Genomic DNA, 24,377 nt, shown 5'->3' on the forward strand with positions numbered 1-24,377 from the left:
CGCATCAGGGCCGGGTATAATACATAACTAGTACGATGAAATTATGTGTAATTTTATGGGTACGGTAACATAAAATCTAGTATGGATTATTCCGTATAAACCTATAATACCGTTAGCCTACTAACCCTGCCTTTGTTCATTTCAACCATACACTGCAGCAGTGCGAGTGACAGCAGATAAACAATGGCGTAGTGTCGTTGAAGATTCTTGCGTCATAAATCGAACACGACAATCATAGGAATACTTACGTGAATCATGCTTAATTAAAAAAAGTTAATGGCATGGGCAGATTTCAATTAAAACGTTCGTATTTTGAGGCAAAGTGTGGCGGGCTAGATGAGTTATTCTCGCAGGCCGTAGTTGGTGATGCCTGCTCTAGGGAAGTATAAGTTTATTTTGATTCCATATTCAGCATAATAGACGATACAAATAATTGATAAAAATCATAAAATTAAAACTGATGAGAATACTAAACTAAAGATACTTCTTATAAACCACTTACATTTTGCGCAATCGCAGTTTCTTGGAAGCCCAGACCCTGCCAGCAGCGCGAAGGGTACAGCCTTTCTTTGCGAATTATGACCAGTGGCAACGGTGAATATTATCTCACATGTATCGCAGGATGCATAAACTGTTTGGAATTCGCGAGAAACAAATTTTTGCAATTTATTAAGCTGATAAAAATATTTAAGATATCTATATCAACAAGATAAGATTGTAATTCTCTTGATGAAGATTGTCCGGGCTTTGGTTCATCGCACGGGTGACTGACATGTGTGTCTGTGATGCGCGCGAAAGAAATGCATTCGGAATTATAGTAGTGGTCGTTGTCGAGCATTCGGCGTCTCTTTTTATTTTAGCCGTATCAGCACACTGACATATATTGGTATCCTAGTAGGTAATTCATTCAAGAGTTATTTGGAAATATTTACCGTAATAATCATATGAAATGAGCTTGTGGGCGGACAAGTATCGACCTAAATGTCTTTCGAAGTTGGATTACCATAAGCGTCAGGCAGATGACATAAGAAAGTTGGTGAAAAATGGGGACTTTCCCCACCTTCTGGTTTATGGACCATCCGGAGCAGGTATTGTACCGTACCTGTAGAATTTTCCATTATTAAGTTATACCCAACATCAAATTCTTTCAATACATGATTACACAATGTAAGTATTTTAATAATGTAAATACACAAATACCGGTATGGACTGAAGGATGACTATGCATTACTATACTAACTGTTCTGAATTGGCGGTTGAGAGTAAACATTTTTGAGAATGCATGTCCTTTAATAAATATAACCCTAAAAGCACAATCTGTGCTCAACAATGATGCAACCAATTCATACTCATACTTCAATTGAAACTATCTATCTTTTGCATTTTTTATATCCTTGCACAAAATTAGGTCTTCCTTCTGTCCTTTATGTAGTTCTGGGTGTGCGTCTGATTTTATCTGTTCAAAACATTAATGTTCGGTGGAAACCTTTTGGCAGGTCTGTACAGATTAAAAACCACTGCTTGAGTGTACCATCTCATGTTTTCAAATTGACTGCTGGAGTTGGTGTAGTGACCACTGGATTTCTATCTGCTATCTGAATATATAATGTAATATTGTAATCGAATTTACTGATTTCGAGTTCTCAGACCTGATGTTTCCTCATTGTCTAAAAATATTTTAGGAAAGAAGACCAGGATAATGTGTTTGCTTCGTGAACTTTATGGTGCTGGCGTGGAGCGCTTAAGAATTGAAAAGCATCATTTTACAACTCCTTCAAATAAGAAAATAGAACTCGCTGCCCTTGCTAGCAACTATCATATTGAAGTTAATCCAAGCGATGCAGGAATAAACGATAGGTAATCAGATTTAATTGTAAAAAAACTTCAATCTATTTCACGCTTCGTTATCGGTTTTGAAAATTCTGATTTAGGTATTATTCTGATCTCATCTATAATCCATTAAAATGTTTATATAAAGAATTTTTTACAGAAAATGGGACGTCCAAGAACCATCTTTTGGTTTAGAGTCGGACAAAAAAAAATTATATTTTTGGATATTTTCACACCTTCATGCAAATCATTGGAATATCCCTTAAAACCACGTTCTTCAAATGAATTATTTTGCTTTGAGTGACTGTCTATTATTAAATACATGTGTTTACCAAAGTATGCATATGCAATCATTATATGTACATTATATGGAATAACCATCTTATGTTATGTAAAGTTATGTAAATTGTACAGTATTTATTCTATATTTACCAGAGTTGTCATCCAGGAGTTGATAAAAACTGTTGCTCAGTCGAACCAATTAGAGGTTACTGCTCAGCGAAAATTCAAGGTATTCAATGCCTTTGCTTTAAAGTCTGATTCGTAAAGAATAAATATTTTAAGAGATTTATTAAATGATTATTTAAAATGTCTATATAACCTTTCATCACATTCTTCTGAACGAAAATTGGTCATTCTAAAAATTATAATATTAATATAAGTAGTAGTACTCGACAAAGTAGTAAGACTTTAAAAATAGGCATTTTAACAGATGCTATTCAACAACCAATTCATGTATAACATCATAGGAAAATAAAATCCATTTGTTAAAGTTTATCACAATGTATTCCAAAACCTTCTCTGCTATGAAAAGTTAAAACAACAAGAAGCTTTTATCTAGATAAAAGTATTTCATTATTTGGTGTGTGCTTCCCTAAACTCTTTGTTTGGGTAACCAATAGTTCATAAGAATTGTTTCATTCCAGGTTATAATCTTGACCGAAGTCGACAGACTGACAAGAGATGCTCAACATGCACTACGTAGGACAATGGAAAAGTACATGTCAACATGCCGTCTCATTCTCTATTGTAATTCTACAAGCAGGGTATATTTTTTAAAGATATTTTTTAACCACTCAAAGTGTGTTACTTGCCAGTAGCGTCTGTACAAAGAATGTATATATGGTCTTCGTTTTTCATCATACACTTTCTTTTCAGAAAGTAGGTAAATTGTTATGTACTAGTAGTCTAATAAACAATTAGTGATTTTTAATTATTTAATTCAAGTATGGTCAAATTAATGTTTTATCTAGTCTTGAGTCCACTTATTTTCAAGTTCATATAAAAAGCTATATGACTAAGGCACTGCAAATCACACATATCATTGCACCAAACGTGCTTTGAACCGAGTCACATTGAATAGCTAAGGGGGATCACTTCACATAAAAAGTCACAACTCACAACTTAGTTGTCCTAACCCGACTGATCAGCGATTGCATTGCAGAGTTGGTGAAGTTTCCACTATAGAATCTTACTTTGATAATTTATGATTTTGCCAATTATAGGTTATACCAGCTTTAAGAAGTAGATGTTTATGTATCAGAGTTTCTGCGCCAACAGAATTAGAAATTGTTTCAATTATTCAATATGCCTGCAAAAAAGAAGGACTAACTATACCAGTGGAACTTGCTAACAAGTAATTGTTTGAATCTATCTATTTCGCAGTACACTTATGATATATGAGAGAGGGAAAGAATTTTTGCTTCTGTCAAACCAGAAAACAAAACATATAGGGGATTATAGGCTATATATAAAATAAGGATTTAAAGTTTTAGGCATATGACTGTGTAGTAACAATACAACATCAGAGTCACCAATTAATTATATGCTGGATTTATGAATAATTTATAAAAGAAATCTTCATTTCACTGAAAAACTGTAGTGTTGATTTCAAGTTTTTTTGAATCAATGTAAGGTTCGTTAGTTTCCATATTTAAATATTAAGAATTTGCTATTAGTACAATAGCATTTTTATATATTCAATATGTAGCCTATATAGGTTATAGTTAGTGTACCATATGCATATGTCTTTAGTATGAACTGTATATTCATAACTACACCAATAAGATTATAAAATAAAATGCCACTGCACACATCAGATAAGAAACGATTATGATTTTTTGCCCTTCAAAACATTCTGAACAACAGTTACGGTGATTGCGTTATTGCTATTAATAAGTTTTGTATTTCAGTAAATTAATTATCCGGCAGCGTGTTCGATTCTGTAGTGAAAGATTCTTTTACTCCTAAGGTGGTTAAAATTCACTAAGTCTGTTTACTGAACTTATCTTACCAAGTTCTGGTAATATTAGTATTCTTTTCAGTGCTTTCATTTTGCTGTAATTTAGTAATCGCCGGCTTTTCCGAGTGTTTGGAAATGTTGCAATTAAAATACTTGATTTTCAATTTTTTTGCACAGAATTGCATCTTTGTCTAAAAGAAATCTACGTCGGGCACTGCTAATGGCAGAAACATGTCGTGTACGACAATATCCATTCTCTCCTAATCAAGAAGTTATGGAACCTGACTGGGAAATATATTTGAGAGAAACTGCAAATGCAATAGTATCTGAACAAAGTCCGCAGCGACTTCTTGAAGTTAGACAACGGATCTATGAGCTGTTAACAAGATGCATTCCACCTGAAATTATCATGAAGGTAAATTCATGTAAATAGTAAATTACTGGTTGTCCTGAAGAGCTATATGTTAATAAGTTTGGTGGTTGGCTCTTCTATGACTATCAGAAATGTGCTGATCACCAGCACACAGCTGATTACCAGGACTGGTTCCAATGTTATGAGGGGTTCATATATGTCTAGGATATCAGATCTTGCTTCTTTCACTAACCAGTAATCTGTATATTCTGTATATCTGGAATGTTTATCTTGTTGGACGATCCTGTAGTCAATCTGAATTGGTAATCTGATGAGAAGCTATGATTTGTCATAAATAAGCCATATCTATTTCTGAATAGTTCTGCATTCTGGAATCTTAATTGCAATTTATTACAAATCCGAAAAATTTAATGGCTATTTTGTGTAAATTTATAATTCAGTATATATGCTCATTTTTACTCTGTAAACATGGTTTGATTTTATCACTAAATGGTTAAAGTAATGTTATGTAAAATGATTTCCAAATTGTCAAAAGAATGTTTTAGAAAGGTACTGATTCATGAACATCATGGTTAGTTGTATTTGTAGGCAGTTTTATTGTCGTTCACTCAAATCAGGTGCCATCTTATCATCTAGTTTATGTATAGTGAATTTGCATGCATCTTCCTTCATAACCGGGATTTTTATTGCAAAATTTGGTTAAAAGTAAGAATGATGATAGTTGAAATGCACAAATTAATTATTGTTGCATTCACATCATTACAATTCTACATGATGGTACAGATGTTGCTTTTGAGTGGTAATATTACCCTGGTTTTAAACTCTTGTTCAATCAATATATGTGAAATATCCCTACTATTTTAGCTTAGGTTGATTAGTTGACTGTGCCAACCCCTGTTGGTATCTTGCGGTTGCGGGCTAAGGTTTTACTGCACACAAAGTTAAGTTATGGTGTATTTGCATGAATGGTGGATCGCCTGCATTATTGAGTCCGAATACACTGGTTTAATGCTTTAACAATTTCTAGGGTCTCTACAACGAACTGGCTAACAACTGTGATGGTACTTTGAAAACAGAGTTGTCACAAATTGCTGCTCAGTATGAACATCAACTTCGCCTTGGCACAAAATCAGTTTATCATATAGAGGCCTTCATTGCAAAGTTCATGTGTATTTATAAGAAGTTCCTAGAAGATGGTTTGGATGCGATGATATTCTGAGGAGACCTATTAATAAAGCAATACTGTTAGTTGACTGTTCAACTTGTGATATGCTGGAAAGGAGTTCATTTATCAAGGGTCATTTATCAAATAGTAGCAGTTAGGCTCTTAACAGTTGCCCTTCAATAATGGGTATGTCAGGCTCAAGTTGGTCGATTTTTCTCCTGGTTCAGGACTGGGCTTGTTTCAACAATTCCCCGTTCAGTGTTTTATAAAAAATAGGCATAAATTGATGAGACTTGTATCGGTGTCCATGTTTCATTTTGGGATCTAAATTTAATTTATATCCTACTTTATTCTCCGGTCTGGTTTGCAGACTCTGAATATGCCAATCACAAACGACTATTTTTTTCTTCTTCTGGTGCCATCTTTTCAATCTTAATCGAAAACTTGGTTTGAACATATATTCTGTTTCATGTCTATGAAGGTGTAAGTGAGTTTCACTCGGTCCAGTTAGCAGACAGATTAAAATAATTGCTTGAAGCTGTGCTACATGGCTCGAAATGGATCTCTAGTTTGGTGGGATTCCGTACTTCGGTATTATAGGAAGTTATCATTCATACACTTTGGATGTTGTCATAAACATATTCCACGTGCGCGCTCTGTATACACTCTTGTGTTAAATATCTATGATTGCCACTAAGAATTTTCGGTACTGCCGTGGTATGTGTACCAGGTTGGGGTTATATAATAATCGGGGACTGGCTGTGTTAGCCAAGTGAATATACCCCCTGCCGATAGGCTTCCGTCTCTACACAACTTGATGTAAAGTAGGCGAAAAAAAATTAATTACCTTCATTTAGTACACATACTTCTGAGCGCCGAATTTTCTCCAATGCGATACATGATGCAATCATTTTATGACATATGTTTGAATTATTGGGATCAAACCGACGAGAATTTTCTGAAAACTTTTCCGGATAAACGCGAGTTTATTTTTAATCTCGGCGGATTTAAGCATGGGAACAGTCGGGTGAGTTCTGATTATTTATTGGCATACTATAGTAACGATCCCTATGGACGCAGCTTTTAATGACTTAATTAATGCATTAGCGCAACATATGTCCGTTTCCAACAAAACGCTATTTCTGGATACAAGCCGGTGTTTCAATATGGGGAAACGGGGTAACAAAAAAGGTATTTTCAACATTTTGTTAGTCAGGTCATTTATCTGATGCTATAGGATTGGATATATTGCTTTGAAGTGATTCTTCGAACATGATTTGGATATTGAGATCACGACTCACGTTGAGAGAGACGATTAATTGAATAAAAGATTTGGACAACAGTTCACTTTATAGGGTTTTTAGCTTATTTTTTATAATCTTATTTTTTTTTGCGTCAGTTATCAGGAAAAGATTTTTATAATATAAAGCAGATTCTTTCAATCACTTGATCAGAGCTCGTTTACCAGTATTGAGAGAAACCTGACGAGGAAAGTGATGATGAAGTCGAAGTTGGCTACGCTCTTGGTGCTTGCGCAAATTGCAGTTCATTGCATAGAGTAAGATGGCACGCATATTTGTGTAGTTCATTAAATGAAGAATGCTGACAAAAGCTCAATAAAAAAAAATATTGTAATCGTTAATACACAAATAAATGGGAACGTCGATGAGAAAATTTAATACCTAGAAACTATTTTAGTACAGTTTGTATAGGGACTATAGGTTGATAATTGTTTACGTGGGGATAGGTAATCATAAATATGCACATGTGGCGAACCACTTAACTAATAATAGCCGTTATGAGTCACAATTGTTTTGTTTATGTTTTTGTCACGCATGATTACTTACGTGCTTTTCTTACGATAACTTGTCATTCTGTTTTCTGTTCGCTTGTCGTTAACATTGCTTTGTTATGGATTAAACATCAACATAATTGAAAGTCTTTTTCTTGTTAGAAAGAAGTTAGTTCGCTTCAAATGGTGACCCCGACCTCAAAAGCATACTTTTGAGAAAAGAATACGCACATAACGAAGAATATGAGTGAAGACAACAAAGCAGGCCTAACAGCGGTATCATTAAAGCTGCCGATTTTCTGGACTAAAAATCCTGCCGTTTGGTTCCACCAAGTCGAAGCGCAGTTCGCTGTTCGAAATATCACAACAGATGAAACAAAATACCACTACGTGGTTGCCGCTCTGGATGAAAATACCGCTGCCAGCATTCTTAATGTTCTCAATAACCCGCCGGAAACGAACAAGTACCAAGATCTCAAAGAGAAGCTCACTACTAAATGTTCGCTGACGGATCCTGAACGAGCTGCGCGCCTTTGTTCAATGCCTGGACTAGGGGATGGAACGGCAACGGAACTTATGGACAACATGCTTGCATTGTATCCAGTAGGTAAGACACCTGATTTCTTATTTCGCTATTTGTTCGTCAGTCATCTGCCACCAGACGTCCGGTCTCAACTTACAGACATTTTAACAACCACGGGCGACGATTTTCGGAAGCTGGCAAGGAAAGCAGATGATATTTTAACTGCAAAAGGCTATGAGGTGACAAACGCTGTACAAAAAACCAGTTCGTTCAAACCATCTCATGTTTTGTCTGAAATGTGTTTTTATCACAGGAAATTCGGCAAGAAAGCCAAAAAATGTCGCCCGCCATGTTCTTTTGTGGTTTCGGAAAACGCCATAGCCGACCGTCAGTAACCTCCTTGGCGGTCGGCGATTCAAACCTTTATTACGTCACAGACAAAAACTCTGGACGCAGTTTTTTAGTTGATACGGGTGCACAAGTCAGCGTGCTGCCTGCCACCGGTCATGACCGTCGTTACGGGCGACCAGGACAAGCACTTTTGGCAGCTAATGGCACCTCAATTACGACATATGGCACACGAAAAGTGCCTTTGACTATATGCGGTAGAAATTTTACCTGGAGATTCACATTAGCCAATGTTTCACGGGCAATTATCGGGGGAGATTTTTTGCGCTCTCACGGACTTTTGGTTGACATCAGGGGCAAACGACTTATCGAGGCAAGCACATACGCTTGTATTCCAACCAGAACGATTACTGGCACCCCGCCTTGCCTTCACTACGTAGCCGAAAACGATTTTGCCAAAATTCTGAACGAATTTCCTGATTTAACGCGCCCCACATTCAGCAACCCGACCACTGCACACGGGGTAAAGCATCATATTGTTACAGAAGGCCCCCCGGTGCACGCAAAGGCTCGAAGATTGCACCCCGATAAGCTAGCCGCGGCAAAGGCAGAGTTTGATAACATGATTGAACTCGGAATCATCCGACCCTCAAATAGCCCCTGGGCGTCTGCGCTTCACATCGTACCTAAACAGGACGGCGGGTGGCGCCCATGTGGAGACTACAGACGTCTCAATGATATGACCGTGCCTGACCGCTACCCAGTCCCAAACATACAAGATTTTACGGCCCGTCTTGCGGGAAGGACAATTTTCTCTAAAGTGGATCTTGTTCGCGGTTATCATCAAATACCTATTCATGAACAAGATATCCCCAAAACTGCCATTATCACACCATTTGGCCTATTTGAATTTCTCCGCATGCCGTTTGGGCTTAAAAACGCCGCCCAGGTGTTCCAGCGTTTAATGGATACCATCTGTCGAGGTTTGCCTTTCGTATTTGTCTATCTTGACGACATCCTTATCGCCAGTACGTCTAAAGATCAACACAAAAAGGACTTGCGAAATCTTTTCCAAAGGCTAAAAAGCCACGGTATGGTTATCAATCCTGCCAAATGTAAATTCGGTTTAAGCGAATTAGAGTTCCTGGGACATACTGTTACAAAAGAGGGTGCTTTTCCTCTCCCCAATAAAGTGAAGGCGATAACTAATTTCCCTCGCCCTTCATCTGTAAAAGGCCTTCAAGAGTTTCTTGGCATGGTTAATTTCTATCATCGGTTTTTGCCCAAAGCTGCCCAAATAATGCAACCACTATTCGCAGCACTTTCCGGCCTGCCCAAGAAGTCGAAGGTTTTGCCCGAATGGACTGACAGTATGATATGTGCATTTGAAAAAACTAAGAAAGCACTGGCAAATGCAGTTATGCTTACACATCCACAACCAAACGCACCAACTGCCCTCACAGTCGACGCTTCGGACGTTGCCTTAGGAGGTGTTCTCGAGCAAAAGTTAAATGGATCTTGGAAGCCAATTGCATTTTATAGTAGACAGCTACGCAAACCCGAGACGAAATACAGTGCATTCGACAAGGAACTTTTGGCCGTTTACTTAGGAATACGACATTTTCGTTATTTTCTCGAAGCACGAACCTTCACGATTTTTACAGATCACAAACCCCTCACTTTTGCTATGTCAAAAGTCTCTGAGCCATGGTCAGCGCGACAACAGCGTCACCTCAATTTCATATCTGAATACACAACAGATATAAAACATATTTCCGGTAAGGATAATACTGTCGCCGACGCCCTGTCGCGCGCGGTCATCAACGACATCAATGACGGCATCGATTATGAAATTATGGCCACAGATCAACTAAACGACAAGGATACACAGGCTTACCGCACTGCTATCACCGGTCTTCGTGTCGAAGGTGTCCCTTTTTGCAACGGCAAATTTACATTGCTGTGTGACGTATCTACGGGTAGACCACGACCTATAGTGCCTGCCAGCTGGCGCAGAAAAATTTTTGATGCGGTTCACGGGCTCTCGCATCCAGGCATACGTACCACTCGCAAACTGATCTCACAAAAATTTGTGTGGCATGGTCTTTCCAAACAAATTGGACAATGGGCCAAAACATGCCTGGAATGCCAAAAGTCTAAAATAAATCGTCATATACGGGCCCCTTTAGAAGATTTCAAAATGCCAGACAAACGTTTTGACCATATCAACATTGACTTAGTTGGTCCTTTACCACCATCACAAGGATACAATTACCTTCTTACAATAGTAGATCGTTTCACAAGGTGGCCAGAAGCCATTCCCCTCAAAGACATATCAACTATGTCTTGTGCCCGAGCTTTCCTGTCAAATTGGGTTGCCCGTTTTGGTGTTCCACTTCACATTTCTTCTGACCGAGGATCACAGTTCATTTCAGGCCTTTGGTCTGCCTTTGCCGAATTATTGGGAACAAAAATTCATCACACTACAGCCTACCACCCACAGGCAAATGGTTTGGTAGAACGTTTTCATCGAACAATGAAATCTGCCATCAAGGCACGACTCAATGATACAAACTGGTTGGACGTGCTTCCATGGGTTTTATTGGGAATCCGCACAGCTCCGAAAGAAGATCTTACGGCATCGTCAGCTGAGCTTGTTTATGGCGCTCCCCTCACTGTCCCCGGTGATTTCATATCAGACTCTAAAGACAATAGCTGCCCGACCACAAATCTTCGGCTTCTCAGAGAAAGAGTAGGATCATTGGCTCCAATTCCTACGTCGCACCATGGTCCTTTCAGAGCAAGAATGCCAGCCGCACTCAATCAAGCCAAGTTCGTGTTTATTCGTCGTGACGCACACCGATCTCCTTTACAAAGACCTTATGAAGGACCATTCGAAGTTTTGCAACATGGGAATAAAACTTTCAAAGTACAGATTGGAAACCGAAGCGAAACTATTTCTGTTGACAGGTTAAAGCCAGCTCATCTTGATCTCGACCATCCTGTTTCTGTATCCATTCCTAAACCAAGAGGACGTCCTCCAATCCCTAAAACAACAACGAACAATCAGCGTTCTACAGACGATCGTTCATCCGAACCTACAACCGGTTATGATTACAGAACCAAATTTGGTAGAAAAACTCGTAAACCCACTAGATTTTTATAACTCATTCCGTCTGGGGGGGTAGTGTGGCGAACCACTTAACTAATAATAGCCGTTATGAGTCACAATTGTTTTGTTTATGTTTTTGTCACGCATGATTACTTACGTGCTTTTCTTACGATAACTTGTCATTCTGTTTTCTGTTCGCTTGTCGTTAACATTGCTTTGTTATGGATTAAACATCAACATAATTGAAAGTCTTTTTCTTGTTAGAAAGAAGTTAGTTCGCTTCACACATATATAAACTATATAGCTTGAATAAATGTAGTTTGGTGCAATTGACTAAGAATGCAAGGCTCACTTTGTTCCTAGCATTACGCTAGGGTGATCAAATAGGTCATCAACGCATTCAAACAAAATCTAATTGGTGGATGGAAGGAGCGTACTATTTTACTGCGCAACCATACCTCTAAGATTGATTTGACTGCGTAACGGAATAATCACAAGCCTCCATGAATTAGGCATCTATAACAAATAACTGGCTTTATCGACTTTATCGTCTTATCGACTTTATTCTCCCCGGGATAAATATGTAAATCCTATTCTAGTAGTGAATTAAAAAAGTTTAATTTTTTTAAATGTAACAACAGGCTTCACTGATTGAAAAATGTTTTTATTTTTTTTATTTCAGCGCAACAAAGACCAACAATGATTCTGCCACCAATGCAAATCTTACAGATTTATTTATTGAAGGTACTGTTGATATGCTAAATTATGTTTCAATTTACATTTATTACACTCTTAACTTTTAGTGGCATATACAGTATAGTATAGTATATACCAGGGGTGGGAAAATTACGGCCCGCGTGCAAAACCATGCGATTTATTTTTCATTTTCATGTTTTTCATGTCATTCAAAAATTCTAGCTGCTGATATATCTGCATTTGTGCCTGCTAATTTTTTCGTGGCTTCCTGAATGCCCCAACTAGGGATGTAAGTTTCGAATATTTTATTTTCGAATCGAATTCCGAATCGGAATATTCCGATTCGAATATTTTCGAATCAATATGATTCTATTTAGTGTAACATCATATTATCGTTAACTCTCCTTAGATTTGAAAGAACTATAGCATATAGAGTGATTAAATAAAAATAATGAACTTAAAGAATAAGTGAAGTTAGTAGAAGAAAACATTAAACTGATGCTTCAACTACATAATATATTCGAGAATATGTATTATTGCTATATAGAGTTACACTCAGTTATATTTACTTATTACGGTAATTTAATGTTCGCAAACAATACCGGATGTATAGTGATGGTTTCTTCTAAAATTCATCCAAATGATTAACGTCAGTGAAATATGCGTTAGTACCGCTTGCGCCGTGATTTTAAAGAAAGCAAATGATAACGAGGGAAGTAGGCTTGCACGTAATTTACGGATTTACAGAATTACGGAATTATTTCGAGTTACGGAAGCGAAGTTAGGAATTACGTAAATTCGTAATTATTGGTGGAGCGTTTTCGCGATTGAAACGAGCTCTCTTCAGAGCAGTCAATTCCGTCGATTGTAAAAAATTAAAGTTTAATAAGTAGAAGAAGTTAGAGTTTCGGTATTCGCAGCCGTTTTTCTCCCTCTTGTTACGCAGATGGAGAAGGCATAACGCGTTGCCATTTACTAACCTATTATCAACTTATCTAGCATGGCAAATGTACATAATAAGCGTAGATATGGGATAGAATTGTGTTGAGACCGATGGACGCCAACACACCTGGTTTCAACTTCTTCGGGTGAAATGGCTAAAGAATGTAAGAGATCAACTTACCAAACATGGTCTATTTGTAAATGCCGTGATAATTAATGTCGCGCTTATCAAACAGCAATATGACGACGGAAGAGAAATTGCGTTTAGTCTTTTCGGCATCGGTAAAGCGATTCAGACGGCAGAGAAACAACAAAAAGACGGGATTTCCCATGTTTATTCTGCGCGAGATCCATTTTCTATTACAAAATCTTGATGTTCTGTTACCGGTTTTATCGTTATATATCTGTCCGGACTTGGCCTTGTTTTCACAATGCCTCGCACTATTTCGGCCAAATATGTCTTTACAAAATCTTTAGGTCTTTACCAAATGCGGCAACTTATTTTGATTTATGGTCGACTCAGATACCACCGGCACTCGACCAAACTTGTGTCAATCTTAGCCGATAGGATTGTCGACTTGAGTTAGAAAAGTAAATTAATATTTTCGTGAGTGCAAAATAAATGTCACAAAATGCATTGTTTTGCGATATACCTTTGTATTTTCGGAGTTAAATTATGCGCAAATAATTAAATTTGATCTAAATTGATCGCAAATAATGTTATAACATTTAGGCCGCGAAATGGTTTAATGTAAAATGAAGCATGGTAATCGGAATATCGTCAATAACTCGGCATCAATAATTATTATAAAATGCTGACTAGGTAGTAAAGTCGGATAATGTAAAAAACGGTACAATAACAAGTCTTCGTCGCGAGGCAAGCGCAAGTATAATCAAACGAGAGAATACGCTCGTCGTTGATTTATAAATTAGAAACCCGGAATTTTTATTTAATACGAAACTCGTATTAATACGTTAATACGATTTTAAAAAAGTCAACTATCGTTTCATAAATATATTACCACTTACCAGTGTTGGTAATGATGAAATTGATCGCATAAAATTGGGTGATAAAGTTGATAAAGGAAAATCAAAGCTAACACAAAAGATAAAAATCAGAATAAAATTAATTTGAATTCACTCCTTGATGTTTGTCATTAGCCGGCGTGTAGTACTGGCGGAAATATGAAAACCAAACTGTCCCAACTGTCGATGTCCCATTCGGAATAGAAGTGGATTAAATTGGTTGTTATGATAGGTTTAAAAGTGTGAAAAAAATATCGCAATTACGGGGTCATTACGTAATCGATTTGGCCGTAATTACGGAATTGATTTTTGTCAATTACGTGCAAGCCTAGAGGGAAGCATCGCAGACCTATGTTTCAATGCGGAATATTGTTGTTAATATAATGACATTATATAACTTAAGTATTTTAAAGACATGTTCATATAATAACATATTTGTATAACTTCCTAACATTTTGAATAGTCTAAAAACAATTTAACGAAACCATTGGTTCCTCTGAGGCGGTGACTCAATATGAAATATATATATATAACAACCCCCGGAGTGTTACGACTTGGGAATGCTGTAAGCGTAGGGAAATTGAACGTTTTTATTCGATGATAATACAACGCTGCTGCGTCGTGCAATCGCCTCGTGTTATCTAAATTATTATTTTTTTCAAATACAATCAAGCCGTTTTTCTCAAATTGCTTCGAATCGATTCAAAATTCTGAAACTCACATCCCCAGCCCCAACATAGATTATTTATTTTTGTGTGGTACAGTGATTCTCAAAGTAGGCGATATCGACTCTGGTGAATTTGTGAAACAGGTAAGACAATGCGAAAAACTGGAAGGGGACGGCAGGGTGGCGATTGCGCATTCTCGGCGAGGAAAATTAAGTTAAAATCGCCGATTGTTTTGTTCAGCATGACGTGGGTATTTAGGATGTGAACATCGGTATTATGCCGGCAAACTATATTTCGGCGAAATATACCTCTTTCGCAAGTATTCCACTGGACATTTGCCACAAGGACGTCGAAAAATGTTCTCCCCTCAGAACTCCGCGTAAAGTGTAAAAAAATCCTTATTATGTGATCATCTGAGACGAGACGCTAAATACAAACTAGGGATTGAATCCGCAAATCCAATTTTCGACTGAAAATGAGAAAGTGAATACATATATATATATTGTAAGTACGAAGCGGTGTCTTAATATATATAAATATAAAACATAACATAAAACACCATAAATTTTGTTTTAGGAGTGCCTCGACAGATTGAAAACTCTTTTTTAGACGTAGTGAATTGCAAAAATTCCGGAATTTTCACTCTGGAACTCTAGCTTAGTCCAGCGGTTCCCAAACATTTTTCCCAAACCATATTATACACATATGATTTTTTGGCCGCATTTTGGATTTTGCAAATGTTGATATCTCAAAAATAATCTTAAGCGGCTCAAATTAAACAGATTACCATGATCGCAAAAATTCAAATCAATTCTTGTTATAATCAGGGAGTATACCTCGTATTTTATGTAAGAGTAGTAATACTTTCATTTTATTGTGAGTTGGCGCAACGTTGATTTAAGTTGAAAACAATTAAATTAATATGGCAATTGGCAAGACGTTTTTAATGCTCTTATCGGTCATGGACTGAATATTGTGCGCACCGGAATAAACATCATCGGTGAAAAAAGTGGTAATTTTAACGAATGACGTGATCGCGACGGCTGTTTCCATCGGAATTTCGTTTCTGATTTTGAATACAAAATAATATTTACTGAGAATATAGATTGGTGCAAGTCATCTGGCATTTTTGACGTAGTAGAAATGTTGATTCATTTCTAACATCATATATGGTAGAAAAAAGGATCAAATCGAAAATTAATGATGATTCGAAATTGTACATGATCAAAATGTATTCAATATTCATAAAAAAGCTTGTTGAAATTCATTCATCTAATTGAAAACACTACGCATCATGATCAGTGTATTTGTTTTGCAATAAAGTTGTTTGTAACTTCATGTTTTGTTGTAGTTTTTGGGGGCGATGATAACGTAAAAAGAACAGTATCGGGGCGGCGCACAAAAATGTTTGAGAACCACTCTAGTACATCAATTACAGCACTTAAATAAATTTTTTCTGTCTGTACTCATGTCACTTGCCAATCTTTCAATGTTATTGGACACGCAGTGGACATAGCAATCGTTTTGTTGTTATGTTGTTCTTATTCTTGTTGTTGTTGTCCTTTGACACGTTTTGAAGAAATCGCTTTTCTCTTTGATTACTGGATCAATTGCTTTGAAATTTTCAGTGGTTAAAGATAAAAATTTTTGTTCCAGAAGGCTATTACTTTTTTTTTGCTATGACGTCATCAAAATTATGTGGCTCTACGTGTCCATATATTTGAGCATAGCTCTCTTGTTCACTATATCACCTGCTGCATCACTTGACCAATAGACCGCGTTCTGTGAGTCCCAATTACTTGGCTAACCTATCACTTGCCATTTCTAACTCCCAATTTACCGTAATTTCATTCGTAAACGACGGGAATATGCATCATTTACTCTCTTTGAATGACCCATTCATTAAATAACGTATTATTTGTCTCAATTATTACAGTGTGCTGTCTTTAATATCAAACATTAGCGTAACTGGTGAGCTCTTTTCTATCTACTTTCTCTGTGTATCTGCCTTAATGAAGTTTCGTTAATTGTCGTGTGTGGTTATTTGCAAATAAACCGTTTTTGATATTTCTAATCCGGCCCAGTAACCAAGTCTATTTTTCGCATCTGGCTCACTCAAGAAAGTAATTGCCCACCCCTGGTATATATTATATAGTCTATATAAGGTATATTTGGTTTAAAATGAATGCTCAAGACAAACATACACCACAAATTGTGTCGATATCCATGTTAGTTTCGTAATAAATATTTTGGGATCAGTTATGCTTTAATATCACCGCGTTTCACTGAAGGTGACTGATATAAGGTTTGATTCTTTCTTTTATTTCCTGCATTAAAAACTTCGTTCCTCCCAATGATATTAAAATTACAAAATATTCCTATTCAAAGTTAAAACGGCTAGTTTAATAGATTATACTTCTGCAACCCTGTCGTGAAATTGTTCCTATATAATGTTACCTGTATTGTCCAATCCAAATTGTTTGCTTTTATTAAACTTACTATTTGACTATAAATTCCTGTTGCTCTTTAAAATTGTTGCAGAAAGACCAATTTATACTGAACCTATTGAAAAAATCCATTTATGTTCATTGTTCACCCTCGATATATCTGTTCCTGATTATATTTGCGATTTGATCTAAGAACTATTTTAGTATAACATTGATACAGCACTTAGTATTTCATGGATTTTAAGTGCCCATTTTGTGGATGGTCGGAGTGTTTTGTCAATATATTTAGGCTATTTGAGCGGGTTAAATTTTAGGAATGGCGGAATCGAGTCCGGATTCGAATACAGAATCGATTCTTCGCGGAATCGACTAGAATCGATTCCGATTCTCGAGGTTAAAACTTGGATTGCAAACAATGTGTAACGTTTTGTGGCAATTCCTTAACATATATGTATAAACTGCTTTACTGCTATGTTGAGTTGCTACGGCGCCGCAAACTTCAATATATATATATATATATCAGTTTTGGCTTTCCTGTTCGTCCATATATTTGAACATCGCTCTCTCGTTTGATTTCATATGGTATTGTTTAGGTGGGTATGTTTTCTCGGTAAGATATGTCGAGGAATCGGGATTCAGAACCGAGAATCGGAATCGAAAATTTAGGAATCGGATAAAAATCGATTACTTGTAAAGAGTCATACTTATCATCCTTAGGCCAACTTATCCTTGGGTGGCAAAGTCAACGTTAGGCTACATTTTATTAAGGATATTTACTAAAGTTCAAGCAGGGGTTGTGTCTGGGAAAGAATAAACTTACAAAAAGACATCCAAAATTAGAAATTAGTACGTAATAAATTTTAAACCATTTCCATCCAAAATTTCTAACTCAAACTGGAAGCTGCCGAACCTCATGCTTCAATTGTGGTGTAACGCAGTGCTCCGCAACCGGTGTGCCGCGAGACGATGCCAGGTGTGCCGCACAGGAATTGCATTTTTTCTCTTTTTTTTACAAATTTTTTTTTATCCTTTGTTAATTTTACGTAATTCTACTACTCGAATCTACTAACGTAAAGTTAACCTGCTTTTACGTTAGCTTGAGCGACACCAATTCAAATTCCTGACTCCCCCCCCCCCCCCACTGTGCATTTGTGACGTAATAAGGAATAGGCCTATATGTCAAGCAGATATATTGTAAAGCCTATTGTCGAGGCTAAAACATAGCACGTGTAGTCGTGTAGTAATCGAATATAAATATAAAACTTATAAAAACGAAAGAATTACCCATGCGTATTCGAGGAGATTTCTTTGAAAAAAGAAATGACAGAACGCTAAGACTGAAATTCAGCGAAATTCCACTTGATGTGTTTTGGATTTCAATAAAAGAAAAATATAAGCACTTTTCCAATGCAGCTATTGAAATATTGCTCCAGTTTTGCACTACTTATGTGTGCGAACAAAGCTTTTCCTCTTTATTACTGATCAACAACGATTAACAATCCTGTATAAAATATGTTGACGGCGAACTTCGAGTTGCTCTTTCACGTATTGTGCTCATTAAAACAACCACAAATCTCTCATTGAAATATGAACATAAAACAAAGTTACACTTTTTTTCCCGTTTGTTGTGGTGTGCCGTCGAATTTGGCAAGATTTATAGGTGTGCCGCAAGTTTAAAAAGGTTGCGGAGCACTTCACTGTAGCGCAGTGATTAAAATAAATATTGTAAAATAAAATCTTCATGGCTTGGCGCGTAAAATGTTTTGTTCTTTTCATAACACTCTGAAAGAATAAAACTGAGATTATTTTGAATCTATGCAGTCTAGTTCACTCAAAAGGTTCCGAGTAATATTACCTATCCTCGTAAGTATCTAAATTGCGCATATAAAATCAGCAAATGGAACGACTGGTTGTAGTGTCGGTGCATTTATGATTAAATCTTTGGTTTTACAAGCACTGCAGTACATACTACATATGCTGGCCATCTCATCTCTGATTTATAAGTACCGATATATATGTTAAATCGTAAAGAAAAAAATAACAAATAAATATTTGGCTCGGTGTAAAGTTGTAAAATAGCTGCAATACTAATGCGGAGTAATCGGGATATCAAATTTTGAGAATTAAAATTCCCACGCGTTTTATATATATACTAGTATATTTAATTTTCTAAGGTGTATGAATGGTTTGTTTTATTGTTCTCCGGTTAAAAAATTCATTTTTATTTACAGCGCTAGACTTGCCTTCTTCTCTGGAATTTCCAAATCTTCCGTCACAACTCGAGAATGTATTTTTTGAGCCAGAGAATTCGCTTAACAAATCCGGAAATTCGTCTTCGGAACTTGAAATTCCATCCACATCCACTTAAGTTTACTTGAACAACCAGAGAACCAAAATCAAATTTTTGGACCGAGTAGTATGCTTGAACAACCCGAAAACCAAAATTCAATGTTTGGACCAAGAAGTGCGCTTGAACAACTCGAAAACCAAAATCAAATATTTGGACCAAGAAGTATGCTTGAACAACCTGAAAACCAAAATCCAATGTTTGGACCAAGAAGTATGCTTGAACAACTCGAAAACCAAAATCAAATGTTTGGACCAAGAAGGATGCTTGAACAACCTGAAAACCAAAATCCAATGTTTGGACCAAGAAGTATGCTTGAACAACTCGAAAATCAAATGTTTGGACCAAGAAGGATGCTTGAACAACCTGAAAACCAAAATCCAATGTTTGGACCAAGAAGTATGCTTGAACAACTCGAAAACCAAATGTTTGGACCAAGAAATATGCTTGAACAACCCGAAAATCAAATATTTGGACCAAGAAGTATGCTTGAACAAACCGAAAACCAAAATCAAATGTTTGTACCAAGAAGTATGCTTGAACAACTCGAAAACCAAAATCAAATGTTTGGACCAAGAAATATGCTTGAACAACCCGAAAACCAAAATCAAATGTTTGGACCAAGGAGTATCCTTGAACAACTCGAAAACCAAAATCAAATGTTTGGACCAAGAAGTATGCTTGAAGAACATGGGTGCCAAAATCAAATGTTTGGACCTAGGAGTATGCTTGAACAATCAAAAAACCAAAATCAAATGTTTGGACCAAGGAGTATGCTTGAACTATCAGAAAACCAAAATCAAATGTTTGGACCAAGGAGTATGCTTGAACAATCAGAAAACCAAAATCAAATGTTTGGACTAAGGAGTATGCTTGAACAATCAGAAAACCAAAATCAATTGTTTGGACCGAAGAGTATGCTTGAACAATCAGAAAACCAAAATCAATTGTTTGAACCAAGGAGTATGCTTGAACAATCAGAAAACCAAAATCAAATGTTTGGACCGAGGAGTATACTTGAACAACCTGGGAGCCAAAATCAAATGTTTGGACCGAGGAGTAGGCTTGAACAAACTGGGAGCCAAAATCAAATGTTTGGATTGAGAAGTATGCTTGAACAACCTGAGAGCCAAAATCAAATGTTTAAACCGAGGAGTATGCCTGAACAATCAGAAAACCAAAATCCAATGTTTGGACCGAGGAGTATACTTGAACAACCTGGGAGCCAAAATCAAATGTTTGGACCGAGGAGTAGGCTTGAACAAACTGGGAGCCAAAATCAAATGTTTGGATTGAGAAGTATGCTTGAACAACCTGAGAGCCAAAATCAAATGTTTGAACCGAGGAGTATGCTTGAACAACCTGGGAGCCAAAATAAAATGTTTGGACCGAGGAGTATGCTCGATCAACCCGAAAACCAAAACCAAATGTTTGAACCGTGAAGTATGCTTGAGATATGAAGGAGCGTACATGATCCGTGAATATTTTCTTCAATTATCTAAAGTTATTTTATTATATTCCAGAATGCAAATACAATGCATAATCTAGTTTATATTCAGATTTTATGTGGATAAAATGTATATTTTGCTTGTTTTTCGGGGCTTATAAGTGAAAATATGCAAATAAAGAAATGACATAAATATAAAAAAGAGTCTGAAATTTGAAACAATTAGCAAATAATTCGTTGCTTGTAAATTACAGTTCATTAAGTATTTCACATACCAAATCAGAGCCAAAAGCGTTAATTTAGAAGTAAGCGCTCTGGTAAATAGAGACTCATTGCCATAAATAAATACAAAATGTCAGGTATATATTACATATTTAAAATATTGTAGAATGAATGCTCCATGGAAAGTTCCATTGAGGTTGCAAACGTTAGACAAACAAGCCAGCAGTGCACAAATATGCGGACACAAAAATACCGTCCTTACACTTTTCCTACGTCACCATTTCTACAAATAACCAGATTTTATTCAACATTGTAAAATATTTATTTATGGCATATAGATATAGTTATCACACGTTGTAAGTATTTGATCATAAACGCAAACAGAACAACTGATGAAATTTTCAAATAAATGATCAAATGATATTTCATTCAAAATTTTGCTGTTCTAAAATTTATACATGGGAACACTGCTTTGAAACTTATTTCAAGCGGTTGCGTGATCAAGCCTGCATGTACGATACTGCTAAGTTACCGTACCACAGAGAGAGTTAGAGATTTATTATTTCGTCAACCAAAATAAAATAGCGGTCATCGTAACAATAGAAATAATAACAAGAGAGCTACGCACAAATATATGGACACGTTAGACCAGAGCGAATCAGTCCTTACCGGTACCTTTGACGCTACCGGTACCCTCAAAAAAGTTCTGAATTTCCAGTAGCAAGAATTTTGCAGAATCAAAACATACAGCCAGTCACGACACTAACTAAAATCCGTGTTCCCATGGATAAAAAATAATACAGCGAAATTTTAAACGAATTATCAAATTTCATAGAATTCACGCAAAATTTTGAAATAAATAAAAGTAATAGCCTTCTAGCGAAAAAATTAATCTTTCACCACTGAAAATTTCAAAGCAATTGGACCAGTATTCGAAGAGAAAAGCGACTTTTTAAAAACGTGTCAAAGAACAACAACAACAACAACATAATATTGAAACGATCGTTATGGCCACTAAACGTGTCCAACAATAAAATAATTTGGTATAGACAGGAGGGAGTGATACGAACACGCGGTCATCAAAGTCAACTTCCCCATCACACTATTATGTTTAAGATTCACAAATTCAGATGACTAAATGTAAATGTAGAACATTCTAGAATTTTATAATGATCAATTTTTTGTCTGCAAGGGAATGTCAAAAGTAAGATATGACGCAGTGAAATTGACTTATTCCTTTCGCGATCTTACCCTTGCAGTAATGTCAAATGTAGGTTTTCTAGCAAATCTAGCCTACCGTATTTGTTAATTTTGGCAAGAGCAAATTGAATTGAGTTTTTATATGCCAGAGAAAAACGGTTCCACGATCGAATAGCAGGCCTACAGTACAGCAACGGGTACTGGTAAGGTAGCGCACGGCACCTCTGAATTACGCTCTCATCTTTTCGTTACAGTTCTGATGTAAACAACATAAATTTTGCAGCCTACCTTATTTTTTTATATTTGATAAGAGGAAATAAATTGAGTTCCCATATGACAAGGAAGAACCGTTCCGCGAACGAATATCAAGTACTGGTAACGTTGACATATGTTATCGGTACCTGTCCGTGTGTACACCGATAGTTGTTTTTCAGTAAAGCAGTTAAATCGTAAATATATACTACTACGTTATATGCATCAAAATAGGCATGACTGGCTATTAACTTGTATATTTATTTTTATCAGTGCAGTTTGCTGGATTATGTAGTCTATAACAATAACTAAATTATTATAAAGTAGGCAAACAAAGCAAGACGATTTCAACTTCCAATCCCGACCAAACTGCATAAGTGGAAATCTATTACCTCGTTAGTAGGGCTGGGAATTTCAGTGAAAACACTTTAACCGTTAACCGGATGAAATTGAACCGTAGACTGATTTTAAACTTGTCATTGTTGAATTTTCATAATCAGCAACACTAGTACTTCATTCAATTATTCCATCATATTTTTTTGTGCTTACCTATTGAATTAGTGATATATATCCTTGTGAATTGAACGCAACGGAGATAAATTCGTGACGAACTAATAATTTGTAAAGAAATTGGACAGTATGAAGATAATTATTACTTGAGATGTCAGTTAACTTAAAAAATATCGCAACCGTTAACCATCTTAAATGGTTAACCATTCCCATTTCCCAACCCATCTCGTTAGTTTACGAACGCTCCAGCGTGTTAAAGGAAGTTGGCGAAGGACGATTTCTTGAGCAAATATGAGATAAATGGAATTTACGAGCCGTCTGATTTGGCGCGAAAAAAAATCATGCTGAAAGTTTCTCTCGAATAAGTATGATATTGGGAAAATGACAATTTACCGTTTTACGAGAAAGTTGGTGCTTTACATGCGCGATAAATAGTGACGAAGTTGAGCGAATGAACCCTCAGCAGTATCGAATTTATTCGGTTGACAGGAGTTCGACTAAATCTATATTGTTCCGTTCAAAATATATATTTTGAATTGTAAATTCTGTTTGGATCACACAACTTCAGCAATGACCATAACACGCTCTGTCACACGCGCAAATACACTGTTGCTCATTATCAATATAAACTTAAAATGAACATCTAAGAAAAAAACTGAACTTAAAATGAGCGCTATAGAATTTTCGCAAACTGTTAACAAACTTATACACTATTTTCCGCATGTAGTTATGTCTGTATAGAATGTTTCGTAGTTTTAACGGTATATCAGTGCATTTATCGAGTTGTTGTTTATAACTAAAATGCATAGGTGCATTACTATGCTAGCTTTCACTATAACCATATTTAAACTTTACAACTATATATGGTACCCACGCATTATGTTGTTCAATAAAACTTGAATATTACATTGCGAGATCTGGTGACCCATATGTATTTTTGTATTTTCTACCAGCACATCGTAATAATGCAAAACTAGTTGTATGCATTTATTATTTATAGCGTCTAGCGTCCGTTCACGTAATTTTATGAGAAACTACTTCAGATATGCACCAAATATACTGTATATATATATAAATAAAACGTAACGCTTCATACTTTGAATTCATAAATAACTATTACTTTTTATTAAAATCTATAAACTCTTAAATTTATCATCAATATTATTCTCGCAATTTATGTACGACAACAATCCTGCCGGCGATTGGTTTACACTTAATTAAAGGTATGGGATGAT

At 36.3% G+C, this 24,377-nt stretch overlaps 1 protein-coding gene and 1 long non-coding RNA gene across 2 annotated transcripts; both read left to right on the plus strand.

The window, feature by feature from the left end:
- The first annotated feature begins 774 nt into the window (after positions 1-774).
- On the plus strand, positions 775-6,156 carry LOC120345018 (replication factor C subunit 3-like). Its single transcript, XM_039414387.2, has 7 exons — positions 775-1,088; positions 1,683-1,857; positions 2,266-2,341; positions 2,757-2,876; positions 3,336-3,466; positions 4,250-4,487; positions 5,473-6,156. The coding sequence occupies exons 1-7, from the start codon at positions 950-952 to the stop codon at positions 5,662-5,664; spliced, it is 1,071 nt and encodes a 356-aa protein (XP_039270321.1). The 5' UTR covers positions 775-949; the 3' UTR covers positions 5,665-6,156.
- A 761-nt stretch (positions 6,157-6,917) lies between these two features.
- Positions 6,918-19,532, plus strand: LOC120345025 (uncharacterized). Its single transcript, XR_013477727.1, has 3 exons — positions 6,918-7,168; positions 12,068-12,129; positions 19,396-19,532. It is a non-coding gene; the product is annotated as an uncharacterized LOC120345025 (long non-coding RNA).
- Positions 19,533-24,377: the final 4,845 nt, after the last annotated feature.

The sequence above is a fragment of the Styela clava genome, chromosome 1, assembly GCF_964204865.1.
Source record: "Styela clava chromosome 1, kaStyClav1.hap1.2, whole genome shotgun sequence".
NCBI lineage: Eukaryota > Metazoa > Chordata > Ascidiacea > Stolidobranchia > Styelidae > Styela > Styela clava.

Coding starts and splice junctions, on each gene's coding strand:
- LOC120345018 (XM_039414387.2), top strand. CDS start 950: ATGAGCTTGTGGGCGGACAAGTATCGACCTAAATGTCTTTCGAAGTTG. Junction 2,877..3,335: donor ATTGTAATTCTACAAGCAGG/GTATATTTTTTA, acceptor TGCCAATTATAG/GTTATACCAGCTTTAAGAAG. Junction 4,488..5,472: donor CACCTGAAATTATCATGAAG/GTAAATTCATGT, acceptor AACAATTTCTAG/GGTCTCTACAACGAACTGGC.